The sequence below is a fragment of the Oreochromis niloticus genome, linkage group LG5, assembly GCF_001858045.2.
Source record: "Oreochromis niloticus isolate F11D_XX linkage group LG5, O_niloticus_UMD_NMBU, whole genome shotgun sequence".
Classification (NCBI taxonomy): domain Eukaryota; kingdom Metazoa; phylum Chordata; class Actinopteri; order Cichliformes; family Cichlidae; genus Oreochromis; species Oreochromis niloticus.
Genome location: NC_031970.2, coordinates 15,364,201 through 15,382,874, shown reverse-complemented (window position 1 = coordinate 15,382,874; position 18,674 = coordinate 15,364,201). Strand labels below are relative to the sequence as shown.

The window sequence follows — 18,674 nt, the reverse complement described above, 5'->3', positions numbered from 1 at the left end:
CTCCAGATATTACTCAATGGAGCTGTGAGGAGAAAGTGAACAAACTGTGCACATTAAAGAGCGCTAGCTTCCTGAGTACAAGGGTAAAATGATGTTTTATTGTGCCAATGTGAGAATAAGCTGGCTACTTGAAGCTAATTGTAGTGTCATGTTTCCTTCTTTGCCAAAAACCAGTGTATTTTTCAGGACTAAGAAATGTCTAACTGCGGGTTGAGCTGGGGAATTAATAAGATTTTAATTTCATGAACAATTTTGCCTTCCATCAATTATGAAAACAAGATAATCAGGATAAAAAACAATACTTTTTTCTATTTATGTTTTCTTTTAATATCCCTTTACAGTTGTGCCCTGTACTAATTCAGCCAAAATGTCAGAAAGGTTGTCTGCAGCTGACTTTGTCTTGAGGATTACCTGTTCTAATTTTGTCAGCACATGACTGAAGTGTTGGTTGGGTGTACGCTCTTCATTGCTGTCTTCATGGCCACCATGCAAATCCCTGTGAATCCCTGTGAGCAGTCTAGACCTCTCTTTCTCCCGTCTGTCCTTCATCTCTTTTAATTTTATCAAGGAAAAAAAAAAGTGTAAATAGACATGTAATTTTTAAGTTAAGTCAGTAAGTATATGATATTGAAGTTAATAAATAACTGAACAAATGAGCAAATTTAAAAATATTGACTAAAAATAATAAAAAACATACACCATAATAAAAAGGTTTTAATGTTATTATCCAGGGCTTTTATTCATGTGGTCTACTTCTGTTTAAGTTGTCCTTTATGTTTAACATTCTGGCCTAGCGTACTGTATTCCATGATTACTGAACTTACAAGTGGACAGATATTAGCTGCAGTATTAAGGTATGACATTAACCTTATTATTTCCTTATCAAACTTCCTGTTTTTTAAAAAAAAGTTGTTTTATGTGTAAAATGATTAAAGGCAGCAGTAAGATAATCATTTTATAACTTTTCTATTAAAAAAAGAAAAAGAAAGCTCATTAGGCTCCATGGAAGGTTGGCTTAGGTCATGTAGGCTGCTGAGCTTGCAATACACTGGTTTAAACCCTGAGTAAACTAACCTAGCCTCATTGCCTTAACTATATATGAACCAATAATGCTTAAGCACATAATCACCCCTGAAGGCAAATTTGAGCAGGAAAAGTCCTGTGAAGACATACTGGTCGTTCCCATCTTATTCAGTTAAGCAGACTACATTTCTCAAATTTTACTGTGACCTTTCAGATCAGGCTGATCTGTTCTAACGTGCAGAAACGCAACCTCACGAGAATTCAGCTCGTGAATCAGGATGCAGCAACAGACTTGACTGTGCATGGAAAATTTGGAAGGAAGGCGGAGGGTCGGCTGGACATGAGTCAACAGGTGAAGACAGATGGAGGTGATCATGCAGTACGGATGAGTTCAGCTTAAAAGAGGGTGTTGGATTTAACTTACAAACACCTGGATATCATTACATACATTACCTATGAACAGTAGTCATTACATACTTATTTGGTAGTTTGTGATGCAGAACCTTTAATTAGGTGCAGGAAATCAGTTGAAAGTTTCTTTCAAGAACTGGAAATTTCCATCATTTTTGGTTTTGTAGCTTTGTAATGCTTAATATTTTTTATGAGCTGTGGAGAAATGGATGCCTAATCAGAATTAGATTAAGTGGCACGACTGAAGAGAAAGAGATACTCAAATCATATGCAAAGAAACGGTCACATGGAGATCTGCTGTCCTTTACTTCCTCTTCTCCACCCTAACGGGAACCCCTGTCAGCACTTTGGACAACGACAACTGAAGATTAAGGAAAGAGCCAAGAAAATTACTTAACTGCTGGTTTGAGAACGTGAAGTGATGAAATATTGAGTGTTTCAACATGAAACTACAAGGAGCCACATATTCAGAAAACATTCAAGGCATCTGTTCAGTCTGTCTACAATGCAAAACGTATGTTAATGAATTTCTGTAACTGGAGTTAAAAGAAACTGCAAGTACATCAACTAATGGGCCTAAAATAATATAGTAAAGAGTTTAAAGTACTACAATGTTTTTCCACAGTTTTATGTTCTGTTTGTTGCAGGGCAGCTGCGAGCGCCTATGATATCAACCAAAGCTGACTCATAAAGTGGTAGATAACAGACTTCTTGAGCCTGGGGATTTCATCCTTCTTTTTCTGTAAATCTATAATTAGCAATATAAAAAAAGTACATTTGCCATTTACTAAACAGGGCTGAATGGGGACAGCAACAATTATATTTTGATCTGCTGTGTTATCATCTGAGCAAAAACAGCCTGCTTGGGGACTCATCTCACCAAAATTAAAGAACTCTTTAGACTCTTTATTCTCATTCTCATTAGACTTCGCCTGTGGTAAAAGAGAAGCCATACACAAACGGGGGTTAGGTTTAGTCTATCGCAGTTTTGGAAAGCAGATGGTTGTCCCTATTCTACTCTGCGGCCTTATGGGTCCTGGTCTGATGGATCTAACCAGGAGAAGATCTAGTACTAACTTTTTCAGTTATGGAGAGGAGAGTTGGAGTATGACTGACTATGAACCAGGATATTCTTTGGGGATGAAGCAGAACACTACATTTCTACATTTCCAAAATGAGAGTGATACATTCTGCACAAATAAACTGACCATGGACTGTGTTGGAGAGATGGAAAAGTAGAAGTGATATATCTTGGAGTCACAGCTTACCTGATATGAAAATTCAATGTTGAGTTGAAGTGTCTGATGCAAAATGGCCACTGTTGTATAAATGAAGAGGAAGAGCGTGAATGGAGAAATATTATCTCTCATCTCTTTTAGTTCCTATTGTACTTTTAACTGTTCAGCACAATATTTTTTTTAGTCTGGAATCAACTGACTGAGCCTGGCGGGTGTTTGTGGACCCTAAGGAGTAACCTTTTTGGCTCTTAAATATAGCAAACTATGTGAGCAACTTTATGGTATTATAAATATTATATGAAGAAAGTAGGGAAAGATGCAGTCCAAAGAAAAAATTCATGAAACAGAGGAGAGAACAACAAAGTGTATGGGAGCAAACTGAAAGAAAAATTATTTACGTCACATCTAGGACTGTATAATAAAACGAGAAAGTCCTTTTTTCCCTGCCATTTTCTTATGAAAAAAAATTCAGATAAAAGATCAGACTGTCGAGTGTGGACCACGTAGACTTCATAGAACAAACCATTAACTCTGCGTTGACACATCCTTCCATCAACCCCCACTCCTTTTTAGTCTTCTGTCTTTGAGTCAACCAGTGTTACTCAAACATAACGTCAAACAAACTATCAATGTGCTGTTTGAACAGTCTCACCCTCTCTCCCCTTCCTTTGCTTTCTGATGCCTTCAGCACAGTTACTTTTAGTGCGCCGACTGTCTCCGACATAATTGGCAGGCCAGTGGACAAAATGTCTAGTTTATATTTCCAAATATATATATTTAAGCTAACGTAGTAATTATTAAGTTAACTTCTAAGCTTCAGCTGTGCTTTATCCCAGATGAGAAAACTTTGTGGTTATGTTCTAGTTTATTTTAAAAATTTCTTTTAGTATCGCCATACCCTTCCATTATTGAATGAACAATCTCAAAAACAAACACTGATATTCCTGTGCCTTAAAAGTGCGACCAAAATAGGGTTGTGCCAGTGGATGATGGTCTTTTATTTCCAATAGCTTGCTATGAATCAGTCTTTTATTTAAAGAAAAAAAAAAATCAAGCACATCCCTTTCCTTTCTTTACAGTTTTGTGTTTTTGCTCTTCACTTAAAGCTCACTCACAACTTAGTTCGGCTCCAATCAAGAAGACTAGGAAAGCCTGTGGCCAACAAGACAAATCAATAGAAAGTAAAACTCTCTAAAGGTTTATGTGGGTGGGATTATTGAAGGGTGTGTTTTTTTTCCAAATTACTCAGGGTCACTAAACTTCCATGACTGATGGCTTTGACTGTCCGTCACTTGCACTGTTGTTAACATGCAGGTCTCCCAAGGTGTGAACATCCGCTGCCCCTGGGGCTTTATAGTTTGTGAGCTTTTGGATTATTGCTACGGATTTTTGTATCGACAGATGGTTTGCCAGATTAGTTTTTGACATACTTGACATACTACTTTGGGAACCTGTGGTTCAGTTGATATTTATAAACGGGACACGTTCTTTATAAAGAACACACAGAGATATAAATTGTTCAAGCAATTAAAATGTCATTTATTTAGCTGCAAACTCAGATTGAATTTTCCAGAAGGAAAAGGCTGCGTACAAAAAGCAGCCAAGCAATAATGCAATCAAGAACATCTGGACTCTCCAAAATTTCTTAACTTCACCGTCTGCAAGTATTTTCATGCCCGAAAAATGTAGTTTATTGAACAGTTTGTGTTGCATAAACTGCGTAAATTGCACTATTTTGACTCAAATCCTCACCCAGCGACCTTCTCAGCTACCAAGGAAAAACGCACAATCAACCAGCCGGACAGTGAAATTTGCGCCCCTGTGATGCTGGTAACTTTTCCATCTTTAACCTGTGTGGACTGTGGTCGGTCAGTGGTTTCTTATAAACGTAGTGGAGTTGGTTGGTTTTTTTTTTTTTTTTTTTTTTTTTTTTTTCATTTCTTTTTGAGAAGTTGAATCATGTAAGAATGTGCTACAAGTGAGCATTTATCCATTTGTATTTCTAGTAAATAATAACAATAATTCAAATACGGTTTTATATTTTCAGGTTAAAAATTCCCAGAAAATGAACATAGATACATTTTTGAAACCTGAAAAACACACAGTCTTCTTTTTTTGAAAAATATCTTTTAGCTCTTTTAATATAAAATTTTCACAAATGGGTCAGTCTAACTCAAAATGTATATTTGGGTTTTCTAGATAAGTTTAAACATGCATTCAACAGATTTTTGGAGATTTATTGAAAAATATAATAATAATGACGCTCAGAGTAAGAGCTCATTAGAACATCGTGTTCATTATCCAGTAGGTCAGTGAGATACTGAGAATGAAATGCAACCAAAAAGCCTACAACAATGTTTGTTGTCAATGAAATGAAGGTAAAACTTAAACATCTTAGTGGTGCGTAATTGCCAGGTTTCACTTTCAAACTGGTTTCTGTGGAATTTCAGCCATCACATTCTTTTAGCAAATAACTTTTCCACGGTGTGACACTCAGTGATTTATGAGAAGGTGTGTATCAATACACCCACACATGGCAAGAGTGGATTTTTCCACTAATAAAACTGTGGAATTAGAAGTAAAAGACAAAATGGTAGATGGGAAGGCTTGCATCAGGTGACCAGATGTTGTTGTTGTTGTTGTTTTTGTTTTTGTTTTTTAAGTAGATTGATGCTTTACTCAAACAGTGATTAGTTTCCGATGAGTAAGGTAACATTTAAACAGACCATTCTGCATTCTTATCTGATAATCTGTGACTTGGTGAAAGTGGCAGCGAATAATCTTCTAGGTGTACTCAAAGACACTGAGGTCATAGGTAACTGTGGGTTGTTTGGGCAGTTTGCAGCAATGGTTTGTTCAGCCCTACTGGTGAAACTAGACAATTGGTTGATTCAGCTTCCTATGTGAAAGATGGAAACCAAACAATACCTGTTAATCCATTTCACTGGGGTAAACACAGGGTTTTTCCCCATACAGAACTGCCCTTTTTAGGGGGTGAATATGGATGCAAGTATGATTAGTCCACATTTATTTGAACTGATGAGTCTGTGTCACCTTACCATTTCATCAAAATTAAACTCAAATAAAAAACTTTAATTTTTTTTTAACCTCTTAAAAATATTTTTTTTTACAGCCCGTCTGATTTTCCTTTGGAGGATGGTCAAAGCCTCTTCCATAAAATCTCTTTAAAATTTCTGATTTTTCTTTTTTTTTTCTTTTACTTTTTTGCTTATATAAATTAATGGCATTTTTGCGTGCTGACTGATGGATACAAATAGAGAAGTGAGGTTTAGCCTTAATGTCAGCCTTTCCTTAGGTTAAGCTTGTTCACTGAAGTTCATGTGAAACCTGCTTGTCCTGGAAAATAACAGCTCCTCTCTGTCAGTAATACCCACATCGACACAAACTGTTATCAGTTTATTTGTTTTTTTTCTAAAAGAGACAGCACAAAAAGCACACACACAAACTTTGCAGTGAGCTGCATGCATGGCTGCACAAGTGCAAGTAAGACCTAAAGTACTTAACTGTATTTGTACAGCAGCAAAATGCAGTTACATGGACAAAGAAAGAAATTCAATGGAAAATGCTACACAGCGCAGAAGAAAAGCTTAAAGATTATTTTAAGTACTCTTCGAAATATTAAGTAGACAATACATAGTAAATAAACCAAGCAATATATATATATATATATGTATATATGCTTCTGTTCCTCTTAATCTCTTGTTGTTCTAGCACTTTTGCTGTGCAATGCAGACATATTAGCAAGTATTAGCTATTTTTCCAGACTGTTTTGGAAACGTCTCAGACTACTTGACGCCTTGATTGTACTTTCTCGGAAAGATGGAGACATGGTGGCCAAATAGTCATTCCTGTTATTATATCCTGTTTTTATACTTCTTGAAAGTCCACCACATGGACAAAATGCGTAGTTCATGCAGTGTAACGTAAAATCTCTGTTGCCAAATCCTTGCGGCAAAAAACGAACAAAACCTCAAAGACTCACGGGTCTGTCAGACTCGAGCAGACCCTAGTGAACTTGCAAGTGCAAAAAGTGTAATTGAAACATTAACTGTTAGCATAGCGTAGGGTAGCATTATGGTTAATTTACACTTTTGTGTTGAATCTATATAGAGCTTACGATGTAGCCTATACCATGGTCAACACCAACATTTATAGTTATTTATACTTATGTATGTGGTGTGTGTACATTGCTCTGCAATTTTGCCACCAAAACAATACTTGGTGCTGAGTTTGGCCTTTTTCAGTCAATTCAAATAATGGCAGTATCTTTGGAAATGCATAGGAGGTAGGAAACGCAATCGCAGTTATTGTGGGTTTCGCTGAGGTGACATGTAGTCTAATTTCTGGGGAAGTTGGGGCATAGGGTCTCAGGAGGGTTTGGTTACAAAATATTTTTGGCATTGAAGCGTAACCTCTTTCAGTATTTCTGACATGGCTTTGTTGTTTTGATAATCCCAGTGACGTTAGTATGTTGCACCAGTAATTGTGCTTTTCACTGGTATCTGAACCTCATGTTATATCTCTCTCTGGCTGAATGAATGAATGAATGAATGAATGAACAAACGAATGAACGAACTCTTGGCTCACTGGCTGGCTGACTAGTTGAATGAGTGGTTGAATAAATCCTTGACTCTAGGAAGGGCAGTATTCTCACTTTCCTGAGATGTCACGCCTATCTCTCCTTGCTCTTGCTGCATTCTTTCTTTGTGTTGGTCAGTAGAGCAAGTCAGGATTACTGTGGTAGGATTAGATGCTAATGGCAGGTGACTACACACACCAAGGTAATTCTATACCTATTAATGCTGCCTGGTTGACTAAGCAGATAGGATAACAGCCCTGTGTGTGTGTGTGTGTGTGTGTCTGTCTGTCTGTCTGTCTGTGTATGTATGTATATGTGTTCTCTGCAAGGACAGCTTAGGCTGTGTGAATAGAGTTTACTGTGTCAGTGCCAGTGGGGGTTACGTACAGCTTCCACTCTTTGGGCAGAGCTTCAAACAGGTATAAAAGCTGTTTGATTAAAAGAAGTGAAGATGTATGGTAATTATCAGACACCAAACCTAACACTGATTTTAAAACAACTCGGGTATTAAATTTAGGTTATAACATTGGGGGAATTCCCCTTTAAATGTTTCCTTTAATGTTATTTATAGACTTTGGGGGAGGGATACTACTGATTGTAAGTACAGTATGTCCTATTCTTACCTCAGATTGTGCTTTGTCATCCTCTTTTCTGTCTCTGTTTTTTTTTCTTCTTTTTTCTCTTGATCCCCTCTGTCCCATCACGTCACCACCTCAGCACTGATTACAAGTTGAACAGCTTTTTTAAACATTATAACATAAACATATTATAAGCCACTTAACCAAGAAACTTATGTTTGGACTAATGGTTCACCTTGGCGTTACATATATAATGTTTTTGAGGATTCACATTGTAAACGTTGGCTTCAGTGGGACTTACTTCTGAACTAATCCCTCCAGAGTCAGTTGTTTTTTGCTGAGGTGTTTCCTCATTGGTTAATTTGCATTTTAGCTAACTGAATAGCTTGGAGTTTGCACGTTTGAACCTGCTCCATCTGTCTGCCACTTTTCTGCTGGAACACCTGAATTTTCCCAATGAGGAACAGTAAAGGATATTTGTGTTTTGTTCTTTTCTGTTCTATCTGTGTACATTGGCAAGAGTTTAGGAAACAGCAGAGAGGTTCATTCACATCTAAGGGAGATTTTTAGTCTACCTCTGCAACACTTATTGCCAGTTGTTGTACCTGCTAGATTTGAAGGTATGTTGATATTGTGTACAATACCTGCAATTCAGAACTGAAATTCAAGCCCTGCAACCAGGTCAATAATTTGTTTAGGATGTTCTTTAAAAAAAATTGTAGACAAAATATTTATTCATATATAAAAATAGATCCTTATATAAACACAAACATTTACTAAGAGTACCTTGAGTTTTAACTATCAGAGCTTTTTTTTTTTTTTTTTTACTGTAGATACCCATTACCAGTTGACCAATCAAGAAATCTTTTGGCTAATCTGCTGACTTTGTCTGTGAGGAGAAACGGTCAATATTTCAGGACATCTGGTGAAATCAGGAAAAAAATGTAAACACATAGCAAACAACAGCTACCCAGTGCTTGATTTCCTGTTCCAGATGTTGCTCACTGTTTTTGTAAGCAGATAGATAAAAGTTAATTAAAAGCTAAATCAGCACATAAAGGGCTATTGTTTCCATGTTATATTTCGTCAAATGCAGTTCCCCTTGTTTTCCACGTAATTGTGTGGATGCCTCAAAAGGCATCCACACAGTTCACAGTTAAACTTTTTTCAGTTCATAGTTAAACTTTTTTCAGTTCACAGTTAAACTTTTTTAACTCTGTTCAACACAAATTTAAGCATCTTCGCCCCCTTTCAGTAAAATTTTCAGTTTATTCTGCTGTTTTCAGAAAAAAAACTCTTTTCAGCAGAAATTCTGCTGATTCATCTCTTTTCAGCGCAACTTTCTGCTTCTTTACCTCTTTTGAGCAGAAATTCTGCTGATTGACCTCTTTTCTGCAGAATTGTCAGCCTTTTCACCTCTTATCAGCACAATTCTCAGCAGCTTCTGCTCATTTCAGCAGAATTGTCAGTCTCTCCACCTCTTCTTTGGGGAGAATGATGAGTAGCCGCCTTGAGACCAGGAGGGTCAGGTTCGAATCCTGCTCAGGGCAACATTTTTTTCCCCACCACTTTTCAGCAAAATTTCTCCGTCTTTACCCCTTTTCAGTAGAATTTTTTGCTTTTCACCACTTTTAAGCAAAAATCTCTCCTTCTTCACTTGTTTTCAGCAGAATTTTCAGTTTCTTCACCACCATACAACTTTTTGCAACTTTTCATCTTTTTCAGCTTTTCAGCAGACAGCTTCAGCGTTAAGGCATCCACACAGCATTTTCGCAGGAAATGCAAATTTTTCTAGTTCATTTCAATTTGGACTAAAAGTGGACTATGAATGGAAACCAGAAAGCTTCCAAATCAAGGCTTTTTCACACAGATGGCTCATATTTCTATGCTGTGATATTGCCATGTGCTTAACAACAGCAGTGTAAAGAGTCACCATTTTGTTTAATTAAAATGCCACTCTTGGAAAAGTTTTGGGGGCTTCAATAGGTGCATCTCTTTTGATGTTTTAGAAATGGACATTTTCTGATTTGGATTTAAACTGAAAAAATACCCAGATGGCTTTTTGGAGTAACAGTAAATACCAATACCATTTCCATTTGCATTTTCTACTAACGCTCCAGAAATGTAGTAGAGTTAAAATGTAAAAATAGCTGTCCAGCCAGATGAGAGTAGACAGCTGTTTCATCGGCAGCTGTCTCGGGGAACCCGCTGGACATCATCAGTGACCCTTGTGGGTCCTGGGACCCTAATTTAGCAACCACTTCTCGAAAGCTCTTAGTATCAAGCTGCAGTGGACCCTGATACTCTGGCTGTCTGCGGTCTCTTCAGCCCTGCCTGCTGCAGAACCAGTGCTGGAATATTTTGTCTGCAACCGACTGTGACATTCCTGGCAGTCACAACAAAGCCAGGCAGAATTTTAGGTTTAGCCGAGAGGTGGCAGGGGAACAAGAAGAGGCTTCCAAGAGCTGCACAGACTGAAATACAAGCAGCAGGATGTGCTTTTTATGGTACGCATTCTTGGTTTGTAGCTTGACGTTCTTGTCCAGGACGCTCGGTGTCTGCTCAACTTTAAAAAGGACTCCAAATTTAATTAGTACGGATTACCAAGATTTGTAGGCAGTATAAAAGAGACTAGATTTGACTTCGGCACATTGGTCATAATTTCTACTTTGAAATTCAAGCAAACTTTACCATAATCTATGGGAAAGAAATGTCAGTTTGACCAGATTAAATTTGTATGAATGCTAATAAACCTGGGTAAGCATATGCGAACCCAAAAATGATCACAGAGATTTGCAGCAATACAATTCAACAACCATACAGTACAAAACATGCATATACCCAGATACAAGAGGTTAGACGTCATGCTATTATATGTTAGAAATTAATTTCACATCAATTTCAGTGTTTCCCACAGATTTAGTATAGTTTTTTAAAATAACTATCAAATAATATAATTTATAAGTTTCTCTTTGAGTATTTTACAATGTGAAACTCACGATCTATTGCTTTGGACTGCATCTGGCAGCTCTCCACCTGCTACAGTTTCTGGCCAGGCTGGTCCTAAATTTCCAGAGTATCTCCAGAGCATAAAATGGACTACTGCCTTATTACAAGTCAGTGTTGTTGTCCTCTGTCCAGTCAGTGGAGGGAATCTTCACTGGGAATAAATCTGAATAATGTAAAGCATAGGTCTTCAGTTAAAATTTAAGGAAGTCCAGTTAGAGAAAATATCTTCAAACAAATGTCCAAAATGATACTGCTCAAAGACACAGCGCTACTCTGGAATCAACAGGGTAGTTGGAGCCATTTTGCTGGAGAGGTTATGGTAAATATTAGGGATGTTCTCGATGATCAATTTATTAGTTGATTAAACTTGGAAAATATAAAAGCAGAAAAGCCGCAGAAAACAATCAGAACTGAGCACAATCAAATGGACATGTTTAAACATTGGCCATATATATTTTTGCTTAAAAAACTTTCATTAAATTGATAACAAAATAGTAATGTTTTAAAATGTTTTAAATAAGACAAGATAACCTTTATTAGTCCCACACGTCTCTGAAATGAGTGTCACACAATGCCAGATTAGTGTGCAGAGTGTGCCTAACAGTAGTGCTAGCACCAGTAGCCCTCTACTTTCCACACCTGTGGAGAAAACGGTTAGACAGCGCTTCAGTCAAGTGGTTATATCAGTTTACTTTGACAAAGGTGACATACGACTGCTTGTTTTTGACATCAAGGTATTCCAGAAACGGTGCTGGTTTGCTCAGCTGCCATCTGCTTGCTTTGTACCTTGCTCATTTCCAACCTCCCATCACTGAAAGAGGGAAGGGTGTGGTTGCCCATCAGTGATGCAGCCCCAGTTAGTCAAAGCGGCATCAAAACATTGTTAAACCAACTGCTTACTGCTGTTATACTTTAATATAAATAAATATATAAAGTTGTTTCTCCACAGATCAACTCTGTACTGTGTTAATGCCAATGCTGATAGAGATATGATAATTAAAGTTGACTTAATTTGAAAACTTACTCACTTATATATAAGTGAGTATATATATAAGTATATAAGTTTTCAAATTAAGTCAACTTTAATTGTCATAAGCTATATAAGCTTTTTCTTAAACCCCAGTACAAATTTACCCCAAGTTCATCCTATCACTCCTCCACCCACAGATCAGAAATGGATTTGGAGTGTAGTCTTTCCTTCTCTCTCAATTTTCTTCATTTTCTATTTATCACAGCTCGCTGTAAGATGTTCACCAGAGACATTCTGCCCACCACCTGCAGTATTTCATCATGCAGAGCTAAATCCCTGCAGCTAGTAAACCTGTCAGCCCCATGCTGCGTGCATACTTGGCTAGCTGTAAAGCGGGGGCTGGCTAACGGCTTTAGCAGTGTAGAGCTAAGAGGCTAATGGTGTTGTGTTAGGGGTTAAATCGGTATTATCCTCTCCTTGGTGGACCAGCAGAGACAGAGGACAGACAGGGTGACTGGGTTCATGAAAATAAAGAGAGAGAAAGTGGAATCGGACCTCTGTTCGAGCAGGGCTTTCCTGCGTTTTAATATAATAACCAGGACACTGCACCAGCAGCTGTTCCTTCAGATATAACCCAAGGTCAGAGCCTGCATGAACCAGCGTTACATTACATAATCATTCAGCTGCATTTACAAAATGTAGATAAAGAAGTAGCTTTGAACCCTCAACGGTAAATGCAAACAAGATATGTTAATAATTCAGTTTTTTTTCCAGCTCCAAAACAATGGTCTCTTTATTTTTCTTTCTTGTTACAGAGGCCTGCTGTGATACTAGTGTTAAATTTAAAAGCTGTTTTCCGCACTTTGAAGAAGTGACTGAGCAATAATTCTTGTCTCAATCAACATCAAGTTCGACTTAAACATCATTTTCCTAACTTTGGAAGTTAAATATAAAAGGTTGAACTGAAATGATGTGAGTGGAGTTGACTCCAACATTTTATGGTAGTGCAAATGCAATAAAAGCTTCCTAATAAGTGTTAAACTAAAACTACTGACAGTGAGACAGAGAGAATGAAGTCGACAGGGAGATTTTTTTTCCTTTGCCACACTTTAACACAGTTTGTTATTTAAGTCACAAACAAATATACAAACTGCAAAAAAATTATACCAAACTTTATAATAAATTATACAAAAAGTTAAATCGTAAATAAATCACAGATATGACACACAACTATTTTAATAGCTGAATATTCTGGCTTTGTGAGAGATTCCTGAAGCAAATTCAGTTAAATTGTTTTGGTTTTAGATTTTTTTCCAGACAGAGTAGAGGGAAAATGAACAAATTTTTAAAACAAATACTCGAATAAATCTGAATATGTAAATCAGTTACCAGAGCATGTTTGCAAACCTTGACAAGCTGTTGGACCTGGCTGATCAAAAGTAAGCATGGCCCCATAAACAGAGCTGGAACGCATTATACAACTCCTTTCAAAAAAGAAGTGAGTTTCTCGAGCAGTTCAGGCTGTTGAGCAAAGTACTGATTGTGATATATATGTTTAAAAATACCATTAATTAAACCAATTTGATTTGCTTGAAGTATGTTTCACAAAAAAATAGTTTTGCCTGTTATGTGGGATGTGTTTATTTGCTGCAAGTAAGCACATTTGGTGCTCCCATGATTTTCGCCAGGGGTTTGTACAAAACAAAAAAAGTAGCCATGACAAGTCTCCAAACTACTAACATTTTTCTAACTCTGGTTTTTTTAATATGTTGGCTTTCCAGCTAGCAGCTAGTGCACTGATGACGTCATGTGAAGTAGGTTTTGCATTGAGATCCCTGGTGTTCATGCCATCTTTGTTTTTGTTGAGCCCTTAGGGTGTGTTAAATTGGTAAGGAGATTTAAAGCTTTAAGGATTAGCTGACTAATTGATTAATCAGTTGAATTTCTCATGTTTTCAGTGTTTCTTTGTTTTTTTTAAGTGCAGGTTAAAACTGACATCATGAACATTATGATGGATTCAGAGTGTGAACTGCAGTTTCATGGCGAATCGGCGACATCTGCATAAGAACAACATTAGTTTGCTCATGTTTAGCGCCACTCGGGTGTTTCTGCTCATTAGTTGTCAGGCTCAGAATCCCCATCCCCTGTCATAACACGCATCTAGAAGCAAAAAGTAACATGCCAAACAGCTGATAATTGCTTTTGTATTTTTTTTTATTTTTTTTTAGAGAAAATCTGAAGAACTCTAAATATATGTGAATGTTAGATCCCCTAGGATTCAGTTAAGAGCTGCATTTATTGCTTAAATCTGTCATTAGTTAACTGAAAACTGGCAATTAATTATCCAGCAAAATAGAAAACAAGTTTTTGTCAAACCTTTCACTTATATTCAGTATTCATTTTTAGATTTTCCATCTCATTTGACCTAAATGTTTTACTTTCTTTAATACCTTCATGCTTTTTTCCCCGCATTTGTACATTTCAGACCTCTGTTCTCTTTCTGTCATCCTGATTTTCATTTTGATCCAATCCCAAATTCATTTAAGTGGAGTCCATTAATCCTCACTGGATTTAATACTGCAGCTGTAATGCTCTGCTAAAGCACTGACAACATATTCTGTAGTGCTTTTCTTTCTCTTAACATAGTTTGTTGGAATATGAACTCTCCTTAGGTATGTCATTTTTCACTGTTTTTGTTTCACAGAGTGTTGATGTTGAATGCTCCTTTTGGATCAAAATAGGTCAAATGTTTCAGCTTTATGCGTCTCTGTTCAGTTTTGTGTGATTTGTTTTCTGCACATTCCAGTCCTGTGCAGACAAATGTCTGGCAGGTTTAATACTAATGCCTAAATAATGCCCCTTTCTCCCTTCGTTAAGGCTACAACTCCTTCAGGATTATGGCTGTAAAAGAAATATTGTTAACATCTCTTTTAGACTTAAGGAATCTTGTTGCATCCTGACTTGTGTTATAGAGGTTTAATGCCATCATTTGTCTTCTCATTTTTCCCCGCAGGCCAGTTATCCTACATGGGAGGACTTTGTATCCAAAGGAAATAAACTGCAGTCACAGCTCAGGTAAGAGGCACATTTTAACCCCTTTTTTGTGTGTGTGCGTTTTTAAATCAGCAGCTTATTATTAACGTGAAACATTTTCACCTGTAGAGCAGATTAACCTGTAGATGAAGTCTTCTAACTCTATCACTAATTTTTGGTCATAACCTATTGAATAAAACAAGATATTGCCATTTCACGCAACGATACTGTGTTCAAGCACTCATCAAATCATCAAAGACATGTCAAATAGCTGTTGAACAGTCATAAGTGTGTCACAGTTGTGACATGTTAGGTTTAACATTTTAACAGTTTTGCATGTTTCTCCTCTATTTATTCTCTCACTACCACTCCAACATGGAAACTTTCTTGTTACTTTTTTGTTGTTTAATAGTGACTTGCAAACTGTTTTTGGTGTTGGTAAGTAGGGCTGGGCGATATGGCCTAAAATCCATATCGCGGTATAATTTGAAGCATGTGCGGTAACAATATATATCGCGATATATTCTTTTCTTCCGTATTTTCAGCACTATAAAGGCGCAATTAAAATTTTCTCGAAAATCGACAGTGCGCCTTATAATCCGGTGCGCCTTATGTATGAATTCTGGTTGTGCTTAGTGACCTCGAACCGATTTTATGTGGAACAGGCGCTCAAAAATCTATCAAAAATGTTTTTGTACGACTTTGGTAAACTACGAAGCCACACCGCTTGATGGATTGTCGGAGCATTACGGCTACCGTAGTCGGGAGCCTCGAGTAATCTGGGTCCAAAACTCTGTTCGCTTCAGGTCCCAAAGTCAAATGAACACTGCGGCATCACTGAGTGTTAAAAACTGTCTAAATTCTTTCATCTTTAATAAAATGGTCAGCGTCGCTGCTTTACTGGGTGTAACAATTAAGTTTAACATCCAGGTATCCATGAAAACAGAATTTATTAAATTAGTTAGAAGTTAGCAGGAAGTTAGCTCGCTAGTTTCCACCTAAACATGATTTACCATGTTCTGACAGAGAGGTTTCTGGGAAAAAATAAAACGTAAAGCTCTGCTATCACTTCCAACTTAAACGAAAACAGAAAACTAAACAGCAGTGACTTTTGTAGGGTTACTGAAGTTTGACTAGCTGGTATATAATGATGTGCTATGTGATCGCTAGCAACACAGCTATGTTAGCATAACATAAACAGTAAAGCTGGCGGATGAATGCTAACTTTTTTCCACTCGATAAAAGTTCAACGTGAGGGTTCCTGGTGGTTAGGGACAAATACAATCGCATGGCAGGATGCTGTAAATGGACCAAACTTCAGTCAGAACAACAACTGAGATAATCCATCCACAATAAGAGGTTAGTTATGAATATACTGCAACAACATGGGAATAGAGCAGCTGCAAGAGAATTCAACATTAATGAATCAATGGTACGGAAGTGGAGGAAGCGCAGTTTTTGGCTTTCCTCATATTACAAAACGTGCTTCGTCTCTTCGCTATTACTGTCGCACGGCATAATTTGCAGATGATACTGCTTGCAGCTGCTGCGATGCTTTCGACCAAAACAGGCGCCGCTTGATGACACCATCAACATGCGCTATCGCAGTAGAGCAGTATAGTCAAAATCTCTACCGTTGGCCAGATTCATTTTAATTTAATTTAATTCATTTCTACATAATTTTTTTAATAACTTCATAGTTTAAATATGTGAAGGTCATGACCATCCCTATTTAAAATAGGAATGTGGCTGTTTGATATCTTTTATCAGTCAGAAAATCTTGTTGATCCTCCTGCAACTCAGCAGAAGAAGATTGTCAGTTTCCCTGAACTATAATTGGATGGCATGTTGCCAAATACTTAGTCATGTTCTTTCAGTTCATTTTTCCATGGAAAATATTTGGCCACGGTGACAGCTCAACCGCATCCTGTCTTGTGTCGTTGTGACATCAGTTTTAGGTTGCAGATGAAACACTAACAGATTGGGGCATGCAAACCGCTTCATAGGAAATGAAATGTATTGACTCATGATCTAATGTCTGTACTGGATTTGATTCAATTGTTAAATACATTATTTTAGCATATTTAAATGTCCAAGGTGATTTTTGGAGTGTAAGGTCAAGGTGTGTACATGAAAATGTCACAAATGGATCACAATGCTCGGTTTGATTTACTTCCACACAGGTTCTCAGTCAGAGTCTTGAACCACTGCAGGGTTTTATAATGTAAAAGATTGTCTCTACCGCTTATTGATCTTATGTCATTATTATTATTATTATTATTATTATTATTATCATTATAAATAATAATAATAATAATGATAATAATGATGATAATAATAATGATAATAATAATAATGATAATAATGATAATATTGGGCTTTAATTATGAGAAATACCAAGGTTTTACTTTACAGCAAAATAACACTACCAGGCTTTTCGTGGTCCCTTGGGTTTTTATCCCATAGAACTTCATAAATATATAATAAAATATTCTGGTTATTGTTGTATTCTGTTGTTTTACATGAAAGCTGCACATGTTCTGACCCAGGCTAATTCTGTCCGGTAGCTGGCTTGGTTTAATGACAGTATAATTGCTGAATTCCCAGTAGGCCAGTTTACTTTGATAAGCATCGCTCTGCCTGCTGTAGCCAGTCACAGTCCATTAGCCCTGCCAGTCAGCCAGCTATGCACACACAAAGCTACAGATACAGGCATAAATAAAGGGCATCCACTTTGCTCTAATGTTTAATGCTACTTAAAAGATCAGCTGTGGATAATTTGTACACACAAAGCTTTATTTCACACATTAACTTCACAATTATATTTCTTCATTCAGCCACCAATAAAGATTTGTTTGTTTGTTTGTTTGTTTATTAACTTACTTTTTCTCGATACCTTCTAGCCTCATTAACACTAAAGCTTCACCAGGTAATATTTCATAGCTTGAATTATAAAAAATTATGAATTATGAAAACACAAAATACAGGCATGTCATGATTTGTAAAAGTCCAAAGACCTCAAAATGGAACATTGTCTGATGCAGTTGAGCTGGTAAAATGCTGTAATCCTAGTGAAAAGGAGGAAATTTTGACAACAAATAGCTTGAGGCATGCAGAAGTGTTGGACTCTTCTGCATACTGGGCACACATTTAGGATATATGTGAAAATATAAATATTCACTGGAATTGTGAGTAGTAGAGAATTGACCAAATAAAGTTTAACTTTCAGGCTGATCATTGAGGGTGATGAAACAGTTAACTCCATTTTTCCTGTCTCTTTTTATGCATGAACTAAGCCTGTTAAGCTTGACTAGCAGAGAAATTTTGCTGATAACAGACATGATGACATAACACTGCTTTTAAAATGAAAGATTCAAATGAATAAAGGGCACCAGTAATATTAAATATAAGAAGTCCGTTTCACTTGACATCTTTTAACAGGGATGGCTCATTGCTGCATCATTTTTAATAGCAAAAAATATGTTTCTGCAGTTGGGCTAATTAGAGATTTCAGCTGTGCATTCTGATGTGGGATTTAAAAATACAAACAAACAAACAAAAAAAACAAGCAAACAAAACAGTCAGACTCTGCTCTGTAGATCTGTAGTTTAACTTTAAAGCAACAGTTACAAGCTGAAAAGACAAACTGAAGCCTCCCTTGGGCTCCAGTGGGGTTTTCAGTCTTGCTAAAGTATTTGGGACTCTGTGTTTTTCTGCAGGATCACCAGAGTGTTCATTCAGTCAGGGATTTAGATAGAGAAGATCAAATACATCTTTGCACACACAGAGCTTCAAGAGTGTGTTTAATTATA

The 18,674-nt window shown here is 36.9% G+C and overlaps 1 protein-coding gene across 4 annotated transcripts in view; it reads left to right on the top strand.

The window, feature by feature from the left end:
* mtss1 (MTSS I-BAR domain containing 1) overlaps positions 1-18,674 on the top strand; it is a 78,822-nt gene that overhangs the window by 9,517 nt on the left and 50,631 nt on the right. For all 4 annotated transcript variants that reach the window (XM_025907188.1, XM_005453609.4, XM_025907187.1 and 1 more), the window contains exon 3: positions 14,843-14,904. In XM_025907188.1, coding sequence (XP_025762973.1) covers positions 14,843-14,904 — 62 coding nt within the window. The remainder of the gene's footprint in view (positions 1-14,842; positions 14,905-18,674) is intronic.